At 37.4% G+C, this 19,163-nt stretch overlaps 1 protein-coding gene and 1 long non-coding RNA gene across 3 annotated transcripts in view; both read left to right on the top strand.

Moving 5' to 3' along the window:
• Positions 1-5,014, top strand: part of LOC119785994 (contactin-4) — a 126,281-nt gene extending 121,267 nt beyond the window's left edge. For both annotated transcript variants that reach the window (XM_038289022.1, XM_038289020.1), the window contains 3 exons: positions 312-424; positions 2,608-2,776; positions 3,993-5,014. In XM_038289022.1, coding sequence (XP_038144950.1) covers positions 312-424; positions 2,608-2,776; positions 3,993-4,102 — 392 coding nt within the window. In that variant the 3' untranslated portion in view covers positions 4,103-5,014. The remainder of the gene's footprint in view (positions 1-311; positions 425-2,607; positions 2,777-3,992) is intronic.
• Positions 5,015-10,682: 5,668 nt separating this feature from the next.
• On the top strand, positions 10,683-11,380 carry LOC119786003. Its single transcript, XR_005281127.1, has 2 exons — positions 10,683-11,121; positions 11,258-11,380. It is a non-coding gene; the product is annotated as an uncharacterized LOC119786003 (long non-coding RNA).
• Positions 11,381-19,163: the final 7,783 nt, after the last annotated feature.

Here is a 19,163-nt window from a genome sequence, read left to right on the forward strand (position 1 = left end):
TGAAACATGAAATTAAACAGAAATGTGTGAAATCACGCACAATGCGGGACATCTGTTCACCTTAAGCACTTCATCGGGGTTGGCTTTTGATGTTACCACTTTGTATGTATTTGCAGAACACAGATGGAAAAAGCATAAATTCTCTCATTTTCTTGAGCTCCTTTTCATGAATAAAATTCCGTAAATTCAGATTAAATACAAATACTCAATCATTAAATCATTGCCCACTGCAGAGGTAAAAATTGCCACAGATAACATTGGTTTATTCATTTTTTGTCAACATTCTCTCTGCATAATTGTATATCTTGCAGCGCCAAGTCAACCTCCCCGAGCCATTGAGTGGAACCTGACCAACTCAAAGATCTTTTTAAAATGGGAGCACGTCAAGGCGTTGCAGAATGAATCAAAGGTGACGGGATACAAGGTGAGTTTCTCAGAGAAATAGAAGTGTGGAAATAAACACAGCTACAGCAGCTGGCATCTTAGCAAATGGTTTTCTCATTGTGGAGAAAAGATAGACCTCAACACCCCAGTGTTACAATATGGATTGGACCTGCCTGGCCCTTCAAAATTAAAAGATCTGTTCCAGTTGATAAAATGAGTGCCTTCAAGCAGCAGAGAGAGTTCAGCTGTTTCAAACCAATACAACAAGGAATCATGTTTGATCTACTTTGCATACTTTGTGTGGATGAAAACACAGTTTCTGATTATTCTTTTCACTATATATATTCCTTTCCCTGAGATATGCAACCCCAGTCATTTAAAGATAAGCCTTTTGTGGAACTGTGGTAAAAGGAAGCACATGTGCTGCAGATATTCCTTGTTTATTAAACTGCCTAATGCAAAATCTTGAAGAAGCAGGCAGGATTTCTAAGAATTTTTCGAAAAATAAAAGGTCAAATCTCTTTGTTCTTTATGCTTCCTACATGGGTCAGCACAGGACACGTTTATAGCAATATAAAAGCATGACTAAATGTCTTCATAAAACGCCTAATGTCCTGTTTCATGTCATTCTATTGTTCATTTGACCTATTTACATCTTTAAAAGATAGGAAAGCAATACTTTGACCGCAAAATCATGTCTTAATTTTCAGGTAGCCCATTGTGGGACATTATGCTGATCCAATTCTAGATCTGGCAGTTTAATTGTAATAGACACTAAGCTTCAAGACAAAAACACAGACCTGACCCAGAATGTTCATAAAGAGCTGCAGCACTGGTCTGATCTGCTGGATGGCTCTTCCGACTCACTGCTTGGGCGTCTTTCCTGCTTACCCACCTTCCACCACCAGCAATGACTGCAAAACCTGCTTTGGTGTCAATTGCCGGTTTGTCTTAATCTCAGCCTATATCTGCTTTGGAGTCAATGCCTCCAGTCCTCAATGCACGTTCTGATACCATTGTTCTGTTCATACTGAGTCCGCTTCATTGCTTGTTACCTTTAATTCCTGACACCTGTCTCTATGATGCCACTCCCAGTGATCTGAAGGAGGATTTAAGAAATTATGCTCCCCTCATTAAAATGCTCAGAGGGAGGTTATTTAGCAAAAATGTAAAACAATAGAACCACACAAAGAGATGGTTTAAATTACTTGTAATGCCTCCCCATGTCAGCCACCACAGCTTTTCTGTTGCCTATGCTCATGTTGCTGGAACCATGAGGAAGTCCAGTGGTGGCAGCAGGAGATGCCAGGACAACAGCACAGCATACATTCTGTCCTTTTCCTGGAAAACATCACAGTTTCTGCTGCCATTACTTTGGTTCTAGAGGGTGCCACAGCCTCTGCTGCTGTTCAAAATCCCACCAGCCAGTGCTTGTTTTATTTTTTTGTTTTTTTACTCTTTTGTTTTATTTTTAACAGTGTTGATAAACACAGGATAAATATGGAATATCCTTAACTGTAGTAGTATAAATAAATCCTTAACAATACCCATCTTTACTAGGGTCTTGTCCCATATAAGGTGATGATAGGCTCCCATTAGTGATATGCAGCACGTCTGCTATCAGGATATAGTCTGCAGCTTTTTCTATTTTTGATTAATTTTGCAGCTTACTGTTGTGTCAGCATATATCTTTTAAAGCACGATTTGTATGTCTAATGCATATGTACTTTAGTGCTCTCTATTGTCTGATTGCAGTATTTCTCAGCATTTATTTGCATTTCACCTTTGTATATGTTTTGTATGTTTGTGTGTTAGTCAAATTGTTGTATTTGCTAGTCTCATGTTTTTTTTGTTGTTTTTTTTGCTGTATTTTTTGGATTTGCAGTACTGTTGTGTCTCCTGGTAACTGTACATAAGTGGAAAAACATATTTTAAGAATTCGAAGATAACAGAATTTGGGTGTGCAGGTGCTGCTTTGTTTCAGCATGCAACACCCATTTAGGGAGGCCTTAGTCCTCGACGTGGGCGACCCAGGTTTGAATCCTGGTCCGTTCCTGAACGTCTCACCCCCTCTGTCATACCCCTTTCCTGTCAGTCAACTGTCTAAAAAAAAAAGAAAAAAAAAAAACTAGCTACTAGTGCCCTTAAAAAAAAAAAAAAAAAAAAAAAAAAAAAGAACAGAGTTTATGAAAGCTTCTGATGACTTATTATGTTCTCCTTCAGGTTATGTATCGCCAGAGTTGGCTTGGCAGGACTACCATACTGGGAACCAATAAGACCAGCATCGAGCTGCAGGTCCCTTTTGGAGAGGACTATATAATTGAAATTACAGCTCTTACTGAGGGCGGAGATGGCATCAGCAGTGGCCCCATTCATATACCAAAGATGTCCAGTAAGTTTCCAGAAGTTTACAGTTTTGTAAAGACAAGAGATGAAAGTAGAAAGACAAGCAGTGGGAATAAAGAATGCTGTGTAACTAATCCTCTAGAGCAATTAAGAGTGTATAAAAGCTTTAGCATAGTCCATAAGAGGTCCTTAGAAGTCATGTAGAAATTGCAATAATAATGTTTGAAGAAAAAATGCTAAAAAAAAATGCTAAAAAAAAAATGAAAAACTCTCACTTGAGACCTATACTCTGAGCTCTCACTGCCTGTTATAAATATGATTTAAGTGCATAGAGCAGTTGTGGTGGTAAAAAAAAATTCTCAAATTTGCTTTCAAGAGGAGAAAAACTTATGTAGCATCTTTAAGCCTATAAAAGGATAAGATAAGAATTTATTGCAAAATGAAGCACAGTGAATCTGAAATCTAAACGAATATTGACCATATGGAGCAGTTTATATTAAATAATGGTGTGATTAGGTTAATTAATTAAGTAGTGGTGTTCCCTTAATAAAATGTAAACTTCCTCATTAACTTTATTTTTAAGTACTTTTACACAAGCTTTAAGAACTTAAAAACAAAGTGCTGTACATCAGAGATAAACAAAAAATGGAAAACAAGAAAAGAAAGCATTATAATTAGGTAATAAAGCTAATTGTACAGCAATGTATGTAGGATAAAAATAACAGATTACGATGAATTAATAAAACAGATAAAATCAGTGGAAATAAAAATTGATAATAAAAATAAAATAAAGTATTAGCTGGGTTGAGGGCCAAAATGAAAAAAGTGTCTTTTAGACAGGTATTAAAAGTAGGCATGTAGTGTCCCTTAACTTAGAAGTCCTGGTGGAGAATAAAAGGAAAGAGATGTAGGCATAAAAACCCAATAAGTAAATTTGAGTTAAAAATGGCACCTGACAGCACTTACAGTTCATGTATTTCTAGGTTAAAATCAGGTTTATTGTTATTCAACAGATGTCAAAAGTCGGACAATAGCATATATAAAAGCACTAAGTAGTGTTTAAATGGGATGTCTCAGACCCACTTTTAAATATAACTGAAAAAACCAAGCTAGTTACTAAATATTAATTCTTCTTACCAGAGGCTTCATATTTTCAGCTCTGTTCTGTTCATTGGATCAGGACTTCTTTTTGTTTGCATAATACAGTGGCTGTGTATTGAGCCATTTCATCTAGCTAATGTTTCCTTTTCTTTTTTTCTTAGGTCTGAACTCAAAAGGATGTGTGGGCTCAATTCCAGCTGAGATGAGCTATTTCACGCTCTTTCTTCTTTATTTAATAGTGCATCCACTGATACCTTTATATTTGATATAAAAACAGTGGATATCTTCTTCTACATGTGAGTTTTGTTGCAAAAACTACTTCGACTATAAAATATTTTAGTCATGGGTTATAAAACAACTGAAAATGGATTTGTAGAACCATGGTAAAATGTTATCAAATGCCCACAAAGTGCCACTCTTTGACAACAGTAAAAAATATTCTCTCACTTGGCTGCAACACTGCAGAATGCATAAATTTGCTAAACCTGAGGAGCAGCCCTGCTTTCCTTTTACTGATGGAGGAATTCAAGCACAAGTCCATGTCCTAGCCTCCCTTTTTATGTCTCAGTGTGCACCACCTATTCAGTCAGTTTTGATATAAAATGTCTACCTTTGTGCAAAACATAGTCCTCTCAACCAGCAGTTTGACAGAAGGTTTTGCTCAAACTGATATTATCAATTCCAAATGTGTTGATTTCAAAGTTTATGGTAAGACAAAAGTCAACACAATTTTCTTGCCAGTTTGGAGCAGCAATTGTTCTCTGAGTGTTCAGCATCCAATCCAAAGGATAATAGTTTTGTAAATTAAACCACTGCAGGTTGAATACAAAACAACTACTGTACTTGGTCAGCTTTTTCAATTTTTTTTTATATTTTCTTACATGGTGCAGCTTTACCTCTGCCAAAGAAGTTATGTTTGTAGTCAGTTTGTGTGTTTGTCTATCCGTCTGTGTACAGGATAACTTTAAAAGTTATAAACAGAATGATAAAAAAAAAAATTGTCCAAGGTACAACTTCTTAAATTTTGATGATGATCCACAATATAATCCTGATTCAGGAATTTTTTAAATAATCTTTTAGCGTTATTTGGCAAAACAAGCAATTTCCTCCTTAACCAGAGATTTGCAGCAGTGACTATTGACAGCTTCAGCATCAGACTCAAAATAGTTGTGATGCGTTATGCTACATTTGACGATTTGAGCTGCAAAGAATAGCTGCTTCTTCACCATTGATGCTTGTCCATATTAAGGTCAGAAGAACCTAAAGAGCATCTTTGATCCTCTTGAGGAGTGTGAAGCAAAGTGTGTACAGAGTTATCTGATGCATTTGCTGCTCTTGTGTTCAGTAACCGTGACTTTGTAAGGCTATATTTGCAGTGATAAGTGGGTGAAAAGTAGTTTTAATATGTTTTTTAAGCAAGAAGGTCCACCTCAAAACATTGTGCAGTAAGTTCATCAAGATTAAGATCCTGCCTTAAAATATTATTTTGCTGTCAAAGCCGCAGACCCCCACATACCGGCGGTGCGCTGTCAGGGGTAATCCTCAACAGAAGCTGCCTCAGGCTGAGTCGTGGCTCTTTTTGGCAGCTGGAATGGATGTTAACTTTTTCACAGGAATTTGTTACTTCAGGAACCGCAATAATAAAAGCAAACATATTTTTCGTCATGTTAAGTTAATTTAGGCATTAATACACTGTTTCAGCGGAGACTGGGTCATGGGGATAGCAGTCTCAGCTGAGGCTCCCAGACTTCCCTCTCCACAGACACCTCTTCCAGCTATGCTGGGGGAAGCCCGAGGTGCTCCCAGGCCAGCTGAGAGACATGGTCCCTCCAGCGTGACCTGGGTCGTCCCCTGGGCCTCCTCCAGGTGAGACATGCCTATAACCGTTTTTAATTAAAATGTACTTTTTGGTAGAATTACTCTTAAGAGGCTTGGTATTTCATGATCCTGATCTGGGTTTTGACACCAAACTTTAAAACCAGTGGCTTATACTTTACTGCTAAGTGACCTTTGACATTTTTGTTCAACGGTGGTGCTTAACCTGTGCTATATCTGGATATTACATTATACTACGTTAATGCACATTAAGCTTTTAAAGTGCAGCCAGAAAACTTAAAACTGGCCTTGCACATTATGGAGGTGGGTGCTCTATATTCAGAGCTAAGAACTCCTTTTACACAGAGTCCAGTGCATACCTATCTATTTCTCTAAGGGGGTCCAATTGTGGCTTTTTACTGATTAGTGTGGAGACTGATTTATTTTTTAGCTGCCTGGTGCTTCATGGTTAGAGACTCGATTGATCAAAAGACCATTTTCACACCAAAATAGTCTGGAAAACTGAATTCAGTTGGGCAAGGCCACCAAATCTATTTAGTTTAAGGCACTTTCACTCTGAACTTTTGGAATGTATTGTGAATTATATGTATGTCCAATGCAGCACATACATGTGCTAGGGGGTGGGGTGGGGCCGGGGGGGAAGCTATTGGACATTATTTGTCTTCACTTTCTTGTTGAATGTCTAATACAACTAAAAGTGCATTTGTTTTGGATAATTGTTATAAAAAAAAGCAGCCCATGAGAGTTCAATTTAGCTTATGCATGAGATGTAAAAGAATAATTGACTTATGGTTCTCGATTAATGGTTTATTAGATTAGAATTTCTTAAATCCAATGAACTGATAACATATCCTGAAAAATGATTTCTTTAAGGGTTGCAATTCATTGTTAAGAGTAGTCTCACTTGTATTCACTGGTATCAGAAATGCCAGAGCAGAGCATACTAGAGTTGATCACTTTAATATTGTTTAAGAAACAGTTTTTTGCTTATTTATTCAATGTTTTTTACAGCTGGCACAATAATTGTAAAATACAATGATGTACTACTATTTTTAATGCTGCATATTCTCTTGATACAAGAGAAGAATTGATTTTTAAGAAACTGGCTGGCTATTATTTAATTGTTAGTCAATTGATAAGATCAATCAACTTCAGGATAATTCATTAACTTGCATACCTAGTTGGTATCTTTCCATGTTTTTAATGTATTCTTGCCATTGGCCAAAATCACTTAAAACCTTACATTAAAAGCTAGATTAAACCATTGTTTTTCGATATAAAACGGTGGTCTAATCATTCTTTTCAAAGACTTTCTCTCTGTAAATCACACATTTAAGTCAAGTCAGCATCACTTCTTTACACTCTTGCTGGTAAAACATTTGCACAGCAGCCCTATAAAACAGGGTATACATTTCTAGGTTGGACGGAGTTGGCTTGCTGGGTTTGAAGAGTTCAGTTGACTTTTCATACCTGGCCAAACAAAGCAGGACTATCTGAGGAAGCACAATCCTAATAGAACTCGACCGAATAGCTCTGGAGTTAAAGTGCCTTAAATTACTAGATTTGCTCTCAGGTCACTGTGGGGGTGATAAGTGTGTGGCCTTAGTATGAGGCTATCATGGGCACTTTTCCTTGGAATTCTCCAATGACTGATCCACCCAGTGGCTCCTCTACCTAAAATACAAACATACTACATATATAAACTGCCTGAAGGAGACATGGTCTGTCATTTCAGCACATCCTGCACATCTCTGTTTTTGTAAATGGTGATCACACAAACATGCAAAACTGCAAAGTACAGCCTGGGGGGGATTATTATATATATATTTTTTTCCTTTACAAAAATGTGCATGCTTAGATATAACACTGGTGATATATATATATTGGAAAACTGTATATGTAAGTTTTAAAAGTGTCTAGACACACTAACTTGGAATTTATAATCACAGTTTTATACTAGAAGAGCCCTTACTTCATAAATTGTTCCTCTTCTACCAGTTGTGGAATACAGGGAGGTTTGATCTGGAGCAATGCCCACTAAGGTATGGCTAAGGTACTGAATATATTTATAGTGATACACCTCATACCCATTTTTCTCATGGCAAAAGTGGTTGAAAGTGTTTAGATTAGTGTGAAAAGCGTGGTATGATACCTTTCAGATTTCCTGTTTTGAAAAAATCTGGCATTTTTTCCTGTAACACCTTGCCTTCTAAATCTGAGAGATAATATACAACGCTTACATTTGATATTTTTCAAAAAATAAAATTTTTGACTGACTGAATAAACACACTTCCTCTACAGGTGCTGGTCATAAAATTAGAATATCATGAAAAAGTAGATTGATTTCAGTAATTCCATTTAAAAAGTGAAACTTGTATATTATATTCATACATTACATACAAACTCATATATTTCAGATGTTTATTTTGTTTAATTTTGATGATTACAAATGACAACAAATGAAAATCTCAAATTCATCATATCAGAAAATTAGAATATTACTGAAGACCAATAAAAACAAAGGATTTATAGAAATGTTGGCCAACTGAAAAGTATGAACATGAAAAGTATGAGCATGTACAGCACTCAGTATTTAGTTGGGCCTTCTTTGGCCTGTATTACTGCAGCAATGCGGCGTGGCATGGAGTCGATCAGTCTGTGGCACTGCTCAGGTGTTATGATAGCCCAGGTTGCTCTAATAGTGGCTTTTAGCTCTTCTGAATTGTTGGGTCTGGTGTATTGCATCTTCTTCTTCACAATACCCCATAGATTTTCTATGGGGTTAAGGTCAGGAGAGTTTGCTGGCCAATTAAGAACAGGGATACCATGGTCCTTCAACCAGGTACTGGTAGCTTTGGCACTGTGTGCAGGTGCCAAGTCCTGTTGGAAAATGAAATCTGCATCTCCAAAAAGTTGGTCAGCTGCAGGAAGCATGAAGTGCTCTAAAACTTCCTGGTATGTGGCTCCGTTGACCCTGGACCTCAGAAAACACAATGGACCAACACCAGCAGATGACATGGCACCCCAAACCATCACTGACTGTGGAAACTTTACACTGGACTTCAAGCAACGTGGATGAAGTGCCTCTCTTCTTTTCCTCCAGACTCTGGGACCTTGATTTCCAAAGGAAATGCAAAATTTACTTTCATCAGAGAACATGACTTTGGACCACTCACCAGCAGTCCAGTCCTGTTTCTCTTTAGACGCTTCTGACGCTGTCTGTGGTTCAAGAGTGGCTTGACACAAGGAATGCGACAGCAGAAACCCATGTCTTTCATACGTCTGTGTGTGGTGGTTCTTGAAGCACTCACTCCAGCTGCAGTCCACTCTTTGTGAATCTCCCCCACATTTTTGAATGGGTTTTGTTTCACAATCCTCTCCAGGGTGCTGTTAGGGTTTATTATTTATACATCATGTGCACTGTTAATTTGTCAGATTAGACAGAGCAGAAGGCCTTCCTTCACATTGTGGATATCACGGTGTGTACGGAGGTCATCTAATCAAGACAGCCTTTGTGTCTCTAAGAGTACAAAGGATATGGGCACATCTTGGAGCCGGTCTGATAGGAGAGCTGCTGTATCTGTAACCCTGAGACAGAGAGGCAACCTGCATGGAGTTCAAGACATGGATGGCGTGTCAGTTTCTGATACGGACAGCTAAGCATCCACATGATGTGACACAGACTCAGAAGGTATAAGAAGCAGGTGATGACGTTGTTCGGGGCTCAAACTTTGCCGGACGCTTGCGGACGTGATTTTTGAGACCACAGCTGTGCATAGCTCGAAGCATTTTTCTCTGTCCTGTAACGACCTGATCTAGAATAAACTCTGTTACTTTTTTACTCCTGTTTTTATAGTCCTTTTTTATATGGTTTTAACGAGTTTGAGTTAAGAGTAGTAGATAACTTGCTCCCAGGAAAAGAACCGTGTGAGGAGGCCCCGGGGCGTTACAGCCTTTACTTTGAAGGGGACAAATCCTTCTCACTTTAACAAATTGGTGTTTCCGCCCGTGACCTGGAAGCAAAACAACAGAGCCACCGACGGAAAAAGCTCCACAGCCTGCGGCCGAAACAACTGATAAGGTGAGGAGATTCCTTATTACAAAATATCTCCAGTGTTTTTACTGTTAAAACACTTTGGCTGTGTTGTGATTTTCTGAAGTGAGCTGAAGCTTTTTATGCAAAAGAGGACAGAGAAATTGCTCAGAGTGATTTTAGTTTTTGTTTTTGCGGTTTTTGTTTTGTTGTATTTGTTGGTTTTTATTTTTTTTTACATTGCGAACGTGTACAAATAAAAAAAAAAAAAAAGAAAAAAAGGAGAGAGAGAGAGAAAGAAAGTCGTGCGTTCTGCTGTGGGTAGCGGTTGAAAGTCCGACTGAAGGCGACTGCGCAAACGTCTTCAAGAACTATACTATTCACTAGGATAAGTTGGTTGGAAAGCCCAACGGTTTCTGCATGCAGAAAGGGACGGTGATTTTATTCCCGGTCTGCCTGCAGACACGAAAGATGCACTTCTGAAAACAGACGCACAGACAGAAACCAGTCACATAGCCGGCTAGAGTTTGCCAGTATGCCTCCCATAAGGACATGTACGAAAAACCGAGACTGGAAATAAGCGAGCGGGTCAGGTTGAAACGGACCTTTTGAGGTGTTTTTCTCTTTCCTTCTCTTCTCTTATAAAAGGAAAAGAGAGAGACGATAAAATGATATTCCTCATAAAACTAGAAGAGACTGATGCCCGGATTAGGTAACTTGTTTGTCTAGTCCTAAAAGTTGGTGGAGTGAACGAGGCGGAACTATATCTAAATCTTTTCTTTTCTCTAAATTTCTTTTCATTTTTTCCTTTCTTTTTTTTCCTTTTTCACTGACGGACGTATTTCTTTGACGGACGCACTTCCTTAGCAGAGAAGCGGCTCACTGAAGTTTATAGGTAAAAAGTTTAAAGCACCGAGGGATCTCACGTAAGACGTCGAGGTCTAATTTTATACACTGTGTGAACGGAAGGTGTAAAAGATGGATGCATGTGGACTAGAAAATTGAATCCAGAAACACCTCGTTAAAAGCGAGTCTGGATAAAGGGAGAAATATGATCATGGCGAGTTATCCATTGAAGGATGCAGAGCACCACATTAGAAAATTTGATGAATGGTAGGAAAAAAAAAAAATGAGAGAAGATGGAGTGTTTGGGGAATTAGAGGGGCCCCCTCCAAACACTTCACAACGTGGTTTTTATTTGGATACTCTAAAAAATAGATTGTCACAAGCTCGTGAAAAAATGGCTGGTGCTGGTGTGTTCGGACGAGACAAACACCAGAAGGAAGAAACAAAACTTTTGGATTTGATTAGACAAACCCAGTTCAATTTTAGTAACTATTTTTCTGACAAGGACCCTGAACAGGAACAGGTGGAGCAAAACGGGGCTCAGGGAGGTGAGCAGGCACTCGACACTTCAGAGGGTAAGAAAAGCCTTTCATGAGTACATCTAATATTGCAGAAACAGAGCCTATTATGGACCCCAGTCCACACCAAGGTGTCAGAGAAATGTTTCATAAGGCTGGTGATGCAATGTTTCCATCAAACCCATGTGTGCAGATGCCTGTTATGGAGTTGCGTGAAGGTCAGATAAATTGTGAAATAAGGCCTACAGAGGAAGAATTGGGACAAGAGGTACGAAAGGAGTTTCAGATGCAAGATTTAATAGAGGAGGTGGTAAATTTCAGCATTTCAGTTCCTATTGTTATGAAAATGTCGATGTTTCTGTGATTTTTGGAGGTGAACCTTGGAAAGGAAAGCTTAAAATATAAGAGGTTGATATATTTACAATTTACGATGTCTTGAAATTAACATTTTAAAGGTAAGAAGATCAATTAGTACATTTTCAGTGCGGTAAACCCCAACCCCGGCCCAACATTGAGCTCCAGAAGGTGGATCACACAGAGCAGCCGTTCACTTAGAGGCAGGAGAGAAAAGAAAAAGAAGACACAGAGAGACTGAGTGCACACAGGGCCGGTCACAGCAAAGGCAGGGCCCAGGAGTCTAGAAGCAGTTTTTACCTTAAAGACATCTACCAATTACTACACTAGAATGGTATTGTTATCTGCATTTAGAGTGACTGATTCAGGAGCTTATATTTGAAAATGTTAGACCACACAAGCTAAGTTTGTCAAACTTTAGCAAAGTGAATATAAATTAAACACTGATCACTGAGGATACTCTAAGGTGGATTAAATGGATCTTTACTCAGTCAACTGTTCAGAATAGAGTGGGTTACATCAAATAGATAAATTAGGAAGGTTGAGTTCAGTGGATAAAAAGAAGAGAGGCAGACAGCAGTAGATGAAATGGAGGGTGAGTTGGATAGAGAAGGGGAGAAATGGGCAAAGAAGATCGAAGTGCGGGTTCAGTAAGAATTAGAGAAAGGAAGTCAATGCAGCAACACTAGGGAGGCCGGGATCCCACTATTTGTTTAGGTATGGAGGTAGTTTTTTTTTAGAAATTTCCAGCAGCAGTGATAGATATTTTGATTGAGGGCAGTTACTGTCCTATTATGGTTAATACGGGGGCCAGATACAGCCCCATGAATCTTTATGTGCCCACCTGCCAAAAAACTACACAGGTAATGGGATTTTCAGGAGAAAAACAAAACATACCACTTTTTCAGAACCCCTTAGAGGTGTTCTCATATTTGAAAATTCAAACATGTCATTTTTGGGGGGCGCTTAGAATTAAAAATCATTGGGTGTGAAAACTTATTTTGGTGTCTAACGTGAGCAAATAAATCTTAGGTTTCCATAAATGTGCACATATAGTTTAACAAGTATCCTAAAATGAGGCTGAAAAGCACCGGTGCAGAGGTCTTAAGACCGGACTGGTGAAAAGATTATGACTTTTTGTTTAAATTGGGAAAAAATCCTCTAAGAAGATAAATCTAAATTGATACAGATGGATTAAACAAACTTTATGTGGCCAATGTCTGTCTGTCTGTCCTAAATGTGGAATGCATGTGAGGTAGAATGTGTGTGGTCAAGTTGGGAATGATTAAGAATATTTTTTGATGTGACATTAACATGATTTGCATTTTTACAGGATTGAGAAGGAGCACTGGGGGCATAACAGAAGGGTAATCGTATCAAACATGTTGCTCAGGGGCCCCACCTATGAGAGGCCCTGACAAGACCAGAGCAGGTTGCTGTTGTAGGGTGTGAGGTAATTTTTGGGTGTGGAGTGCAGCTGAGATACTGTAGATTAATGGATTATAGGAAAAATTAAATATAAAAGTAATTATCCAGAAAGAAGCAGAATGGGTGTTTTTACTTTTTGGGAAACTAAAATCTCAGACGAGGGCATTACATGATTTTAATTTAAAGGTAGTTTCATTTTCAATCATTAGAATTGCATTAGAGATTGATTAGTTTCACTTTTCTCTCATTAGGATTTTATTAGTGATTGATTAGGGACAGGATAAATCACACTTCGAGCTGGAACTGGACACAGCATATGGCCAAGATACCCGCAGGAGCTCAGCAGATTAGCGGGATCAACTTTTATAAACAAGGCTGGAGAGTTAAGAACAATTTCGGTGTGACCTGACCCTGGGTTTTTTCAGCCTTCAGTTTTTATCCATAATTATTTCTATCTGTGTATAATGCCGCTTGGAAACTGCCTAAGCACACACTGATTAATTTGAATCTCTAATCATTACTAACACTAACACTTTTCACTGTTCATCTGGGCCTTACCTTGTTTGCATGACGTGTTAAATTCCGCTAACTTTACAAATTTCTGTGAATGAAGTGATTAACTATTGACTAATTGATGAATTTTTTGATTGCTTTTTCCTGGTAACAAACCAGAGGGGTCATTTACTTTTTCCCTGCTTGTAGAGAGTGACAGTGCGGCTGTCAGGGAGCAGGCATGATTATTCAGAGGCCCATTTAAGCCTTTACTTTGAAGGGGACAAATCCTTCTCACTTTAACAGTGCGGTTATCTCTCTTGCTTGTACACTTTTTTCGACCACATCTTTTCCTTCCCTTCGCCTCTCTATTAATGTGCTTGGACACTGAGCTCTGTGAACAGCCAGCCTCTTTAGCGATGACCTTTTGTGTCTTGCCCTCCTTGTGCAAGGTGTCGATGGTCGTCTTTTGGACAACTGTCAAGTCAGCAGTCTTCCCCATGATTGTGTAGCCTATAGAACTAGACTGAAAGACCATTTAAAGGCTTTTGCAGGTGGTTTGAGTTAATTAGCTGATTAGAGTGTGGCACCAGGGGCCATCAATTTTGAACCTTTTCACAATATTCTAATTTTCTGATATGATGAATTTGAGATTTTCATTTGTTGTCATTTGTAATCATCAAAATTAAACAAAATAAACATCTGAAATATATGAGTTTGTATGTAATGTATGAATATAATATACAAGTTTCACTTTTTAAATGGAATTACTGAAATCAATCTACTTTTTCATGATATTCTAATTTTATGACCAGCACCTGTAGTGCTATTAGAGATGCTTGTTTGCTTGAGGCAACACAGTTGCCGTAAACATTGCTCCACTATACTGTATACCTGACTGTTGCAAGCTCAGGCAAATGTCTTCATGTGATCAATGGTACTAATGAATATCTCAATGCATTCTCATCAAAAACCAAGGTGCATTTAGACTTCTTTTGATGTTTTCAAATAAACACACTTACCTTTTGATGCTGTAAAACATAATCATGTAGGGACACACTTTGAGTTTCATTTGTATTTTGTTGTTTTTAGTCAGAATTACAGCAGATCCATTTAAAGTTCAGTCAATAGTTTTATGTACTATGTGTAGATGTGTCAAAATCTTTTACTGGTACTGTGTATCAAACAACATTGACATTATTGTAGTTGTAAGGACAGGGCTTTATAATTAGAAAGTATTAAGATTTTTTTTCCCCATTATTTTTATATATTGAATTCTATGATCTGGGATTTTGTTGAGAAAAAATAGTAGTTTAAGAAAAAAAGGCACACTGCAATTGAGTTTTTCCCTAGTTTGTACAAAATGTTATGAAATATATATAAGTATTTTCTAAATCAGAGTTATGTATTAAGACTGAAATGTATTATATGGACAAAAGCACACCTTTCTTGATGTAGCAGCAAAAGTAATATACACATATTTGCCTAGCTAAAGTACAGTATTGATAACTCTTAACTTTTTAAGAACTTCAAATCACTGCTACCACCAGACTAAAGTGTTTTTTGACGGGAATTTTGTGATAGGACAACACAAAGGACTAAATACTGCAATTATGGACTGGAAGGGACAATATGCAGTTTTTTCAATTTTTTAAGCCTACCTTACACAATCACGGTTTCGTGCATTTAAAGCTTTAAGACTTTCAGTGTCTTTTAGATACTTTGTTTTCCTTCTGTTCTTTCAGTTTAGAAAAATTGTCAGATGCATGAGATGTAAGGGTGCAATTGTCAGTAAAAATGTCTTAAATAAGATCTAAACAAATCTAAATCGTCATATAATGGGTAATGTAAGGTGAAACACTACATGCATCTGTTGTTCTTTTTTTAATTAATTTGATTTTAAATATTTTAAGAAAGGGCAAACATTGGCAAGTATTTTACTAGGTATGCTCTTATGCTCTTATGGCTAAACTAAAAGATTACCAAGGTAGGACAAAGTTTACCATCCCAAAATATGTGTTTCTGGTGTTCAAGTAAAAAAGAAAAAGAAGCAAGCAGTTTCAGCAGTTTTAAGCATCACTGTTTAATTGTGTACAAAATCACAGGGCTGCACTTTGCAAAGGGCTGTAAAATTACAGCACTGTGCAAATATTTACAGTGCAAATATTGTCCACCTTACATCTTCGGCCGTCATGACAAAATGTTGACACCACTAGTTTGAATTTTAGCTGGGGTTCTTATATATATATATATATATATATATATATATATATATATATATATATATATATATATTGATCTAAAGCATTTCACTGTAGCACTGATAGAGTATATTTAGGGTGTTGAGTTCCAGCCTCAAGCTTTTAATCCCTTCTAACAATTATATGATTACCCTGTGGTTTAGCTCTTGATACCTTCACAAAAACATTGTTTCTACTGAAGAGAGGCTCTTACACAGCATGATGCTGCAACGGCCGTGGTTGTGATGGGCCTTTTTTGTTAGATTGATTGTCATGTCTTGGTGGTCTCAGGTGTAACATACCACTTAAATAAAGCTTCTTAAAATGTTCAAGACTATTATTTTACACCCAATATTTATTTCACCCTTATACTACTTAATTTTATTGATTTTTTACAGATTTGTCAGGTAGTTTTTTGATCTTTACACATTTTTTATTAGCAAGCCCGCTATGGCCTTAAAAAACAACTGCATATATTTAAACTAAATTGCTAGCATAATTTTTATTTAAAGGTACACTATGCAACCGGTGTTGATTTTCCAGTGAGGCTCCCTCCAGAGGGCGAAAGTAAAAGTGCACTGTCGTAAATATGCACAGCTGTTCTCCTGGTTTCTCCGTCAAGCTAGGCGCGGTTGTTTTGAGCTTAGCAGCGAATGACTAACGCTGCGTTCACACTGGATGTAGCTGGCGCGACAGAAGCAGCGAGTTTACATGCAAAGTCAATGGTTGACGTGCGTCAAGGCGTTGCAAAAGGTCCCGCGGCGCGTTTTGAGACGCACGCGCAGCACGTCTGAGCGGCTGCAGCAGCGCGTCGGGTGCGTTTAACGCAGGGAGAGAGACACAGCGCTGATGATCACTGCTCTTAAACAGTTTATTGACGCCTAAATTAACTTAAAATGCAGAAATCTGCCGGCAGAATATGCAGTTTGGATTATTTAGATGAAAAACACCTACTAGCTGCCGCGGTGAACCGCTGCTGATGAAGGGATCCATACTGTCGGCGCATCCCTGGTATGTGGGGGTCTGAGCGGCTCCGACAGAAAAAATATTGTAAGGCAGGATAATAATCTGAATGAACTGACTGCACTGATTACGTTTTCAGGTGTATTTTCTCACTTAAAAACATATTAAAACTACTTTATTCCCACTGATCACAGCAAATATAGCTGCAAGGCAGAGAAAGGATAGTGAAGCTCCGCCCAATGCGCCTCAGACACACTTTTGCAGCCAGAGCAGCAAAGCTGCTTCAGCCACGCGTCAGAACTAACTGGTACAAGCAGCAAAAATGAAGCAGCAGACATGATTTTGCTGCTTTTGCTGCGTGAACGTAGCATAACTGCACAAAGATTGCCACTGTGCTAGCAACGAGAATGCTTTTAACTGGGGGCGTGTAGCAGTTCTCGCCGTAAAGCAAGACTGACTCTCACGAGACTTCTGAGCCTGTGGGTGCGGGTCGGTGCTCCTGCAATTACAAGTGCAGTATTTCCCCCACAGACCACCAGGGCGGCCGAGAATACCTTTGTTCAACCTGAAATGACTCATTTAGTCATCCATAACGTTATGGAACACATTAATTAACTGAAAAATGTTGCATAGTGTCCCTTTAAGGGGAACAGAGTATCAGAGAGCAAAATATAAATGAAGGCTACTTTTTAGATTTTTTTGCTGCATTGAAACATTTGTAAAAATATTGACATCACAATCTGCTCCTTCCTTCCTTCCTGTTTGTCTGTCACATAAAATCCAAATTAAAATACATTACGGTTTGAGGTTGTAATGGTCAAAACATTTAAAATGGTTGGAGTAAATACTTTCACGAATGTCTTATGCACCGATCCACTAAGAATGTAATTTTTTGGTTTTCTTTGTGTGTTTAATAAGACATTGCTTGTTATTTCAACTACATTAAAACTAAATGTAAGGCATTTTGGTTTTCATCATTCAGCTTTAAGTAGTAGATTGCAGTAAAGGCATTTTACATATGTAGTATAAATTCAAGGTGTAAACATTACATACTTACTACACTCTATTTTCACAGCAAATAGCAGCAGCTCCTATTTATGATGAAATATGCTTTGCAACATAAAAAACAACATGAATCTGTCCTAAAGCTTTTAAATACAATAGAAAACAATACTCTGTGGGGAATTTACTTCCTATTAACACAATAGATACAGTTAAAAAATTTCAACAACTACCGTGTTATAGGTTACTACATTTTTTTATTTTCTAGAACCCAAATTGATACCCATTACAATTATCAAATCTATGAAAACATCTGTTTTATTTAATATTTTTTGAGCTTTTCATTTGAACTCACTTCTCTGTTTTTTATTTATTTACGTATGTTGCATTTAAATGTACTGTAATTCACAATATATTTATGTTGATTTTCAAAGATGAAGTGAAGCTGAAATGTCCCATATATGTGTGCATTTTTATGACGAATGTTATTAAAAAATACAAAAAAAGCTTATACAGGGCTTGTTTTATAAAAGGAAAAAAATGCATATTGATGGTTTTAAAATTGCCTTCAATTATCCAATTAAAATCTTTCTGTTGATGTTTGTATTTTATAATTAGGTGTTTATTTATATAGCAGCTATTGAAAATACACACCTGATTATGTTAATTATGATGTTTTTTATGTTATAAATTATAAAAAAAAAGACAATTTCTCATCTTACAGTTTAGGCTATGGTGTTACTGTAATACTATTGTATTATACAGATATCTCTGTGAGACTCTTCTGAAAGATTTAATAAAGGTTCATATTGAAACCTTTTAATCAGCTTCTGTGTGGGTTTGTTTTTTCTGGTCTTACGCACAAACCTTTCGGTGAGAGAGACTTTTATTTATATTTTAATTAGTCTGAGGAGATTTCTCCCATACTGCAGAGAAAGGAGGAGTAGAGCACCATACATGCTGAATAAGTAACCTGCAGACTGCTAGGACAAATGCTGTGAAGGTTCCCTCAGGAGGTACAAATATAAAACAGAAATATTCTTTTGCAGGGGTTGCCTTGGCAAACAGATCATCTTTTGATGCTGAATATTTTTCTTGGCCTTCTGTTCAGCAGCTGAATGTTTCTTAAGAGAGGGAACTCAGGAGAATACAATCATTGCAAAACTATTTGATTCTATAATATAAATTAATATTCGCAACTTGAAGCATTAATCATATTCTAAAAGTATTGCTGAAATTCTTCAGAGGATATATTTATGTTCTGTTACTTTCTAAAAAAATGTGTGGTTCACATTTTCCAGTGTCTGTCTTTTTCCTAACACAATTTTTCTAATGTTTGTCCTTTTCTGTTTATTACGGAATGCAGAAATCATAATAATGAAACAGTCACACCCAAATTAAGTGTTCTAGTTTATGTTCAGAAGGCCAGCTGCAATTGCTGTTGGTCCTGTGACCAGGTTACCATTATATAAACAGCCTATGAAAACACTGTGAATATATGAAACTATAGTTGTTAGAGGATATACAGTTAAATCAGTTAAATTAGCGATTATAATATCTATGAAATCCAAAAAGAAGCTATTGCTGTAGCTTACTCCACCATGTGTACCTAAGGCAGTC

Source organism: Cyprinodon tularosa, unplaced genomic scaffold (assembly GCF_016077235.1).
Source record: "Cyprinodon tularosa strain WSP-4 unplaced genomic scaffold, ASM1607723v1 ctg261, whole genome shotgun sequence".
NCBI classification, from domain to species: Eukaryota; Metazoa; Chordata; class Actinopteri; order Cyprinodontiformes; family Cyprinodontidae; genus Cyprinodon; species Cyprinodon tularosa.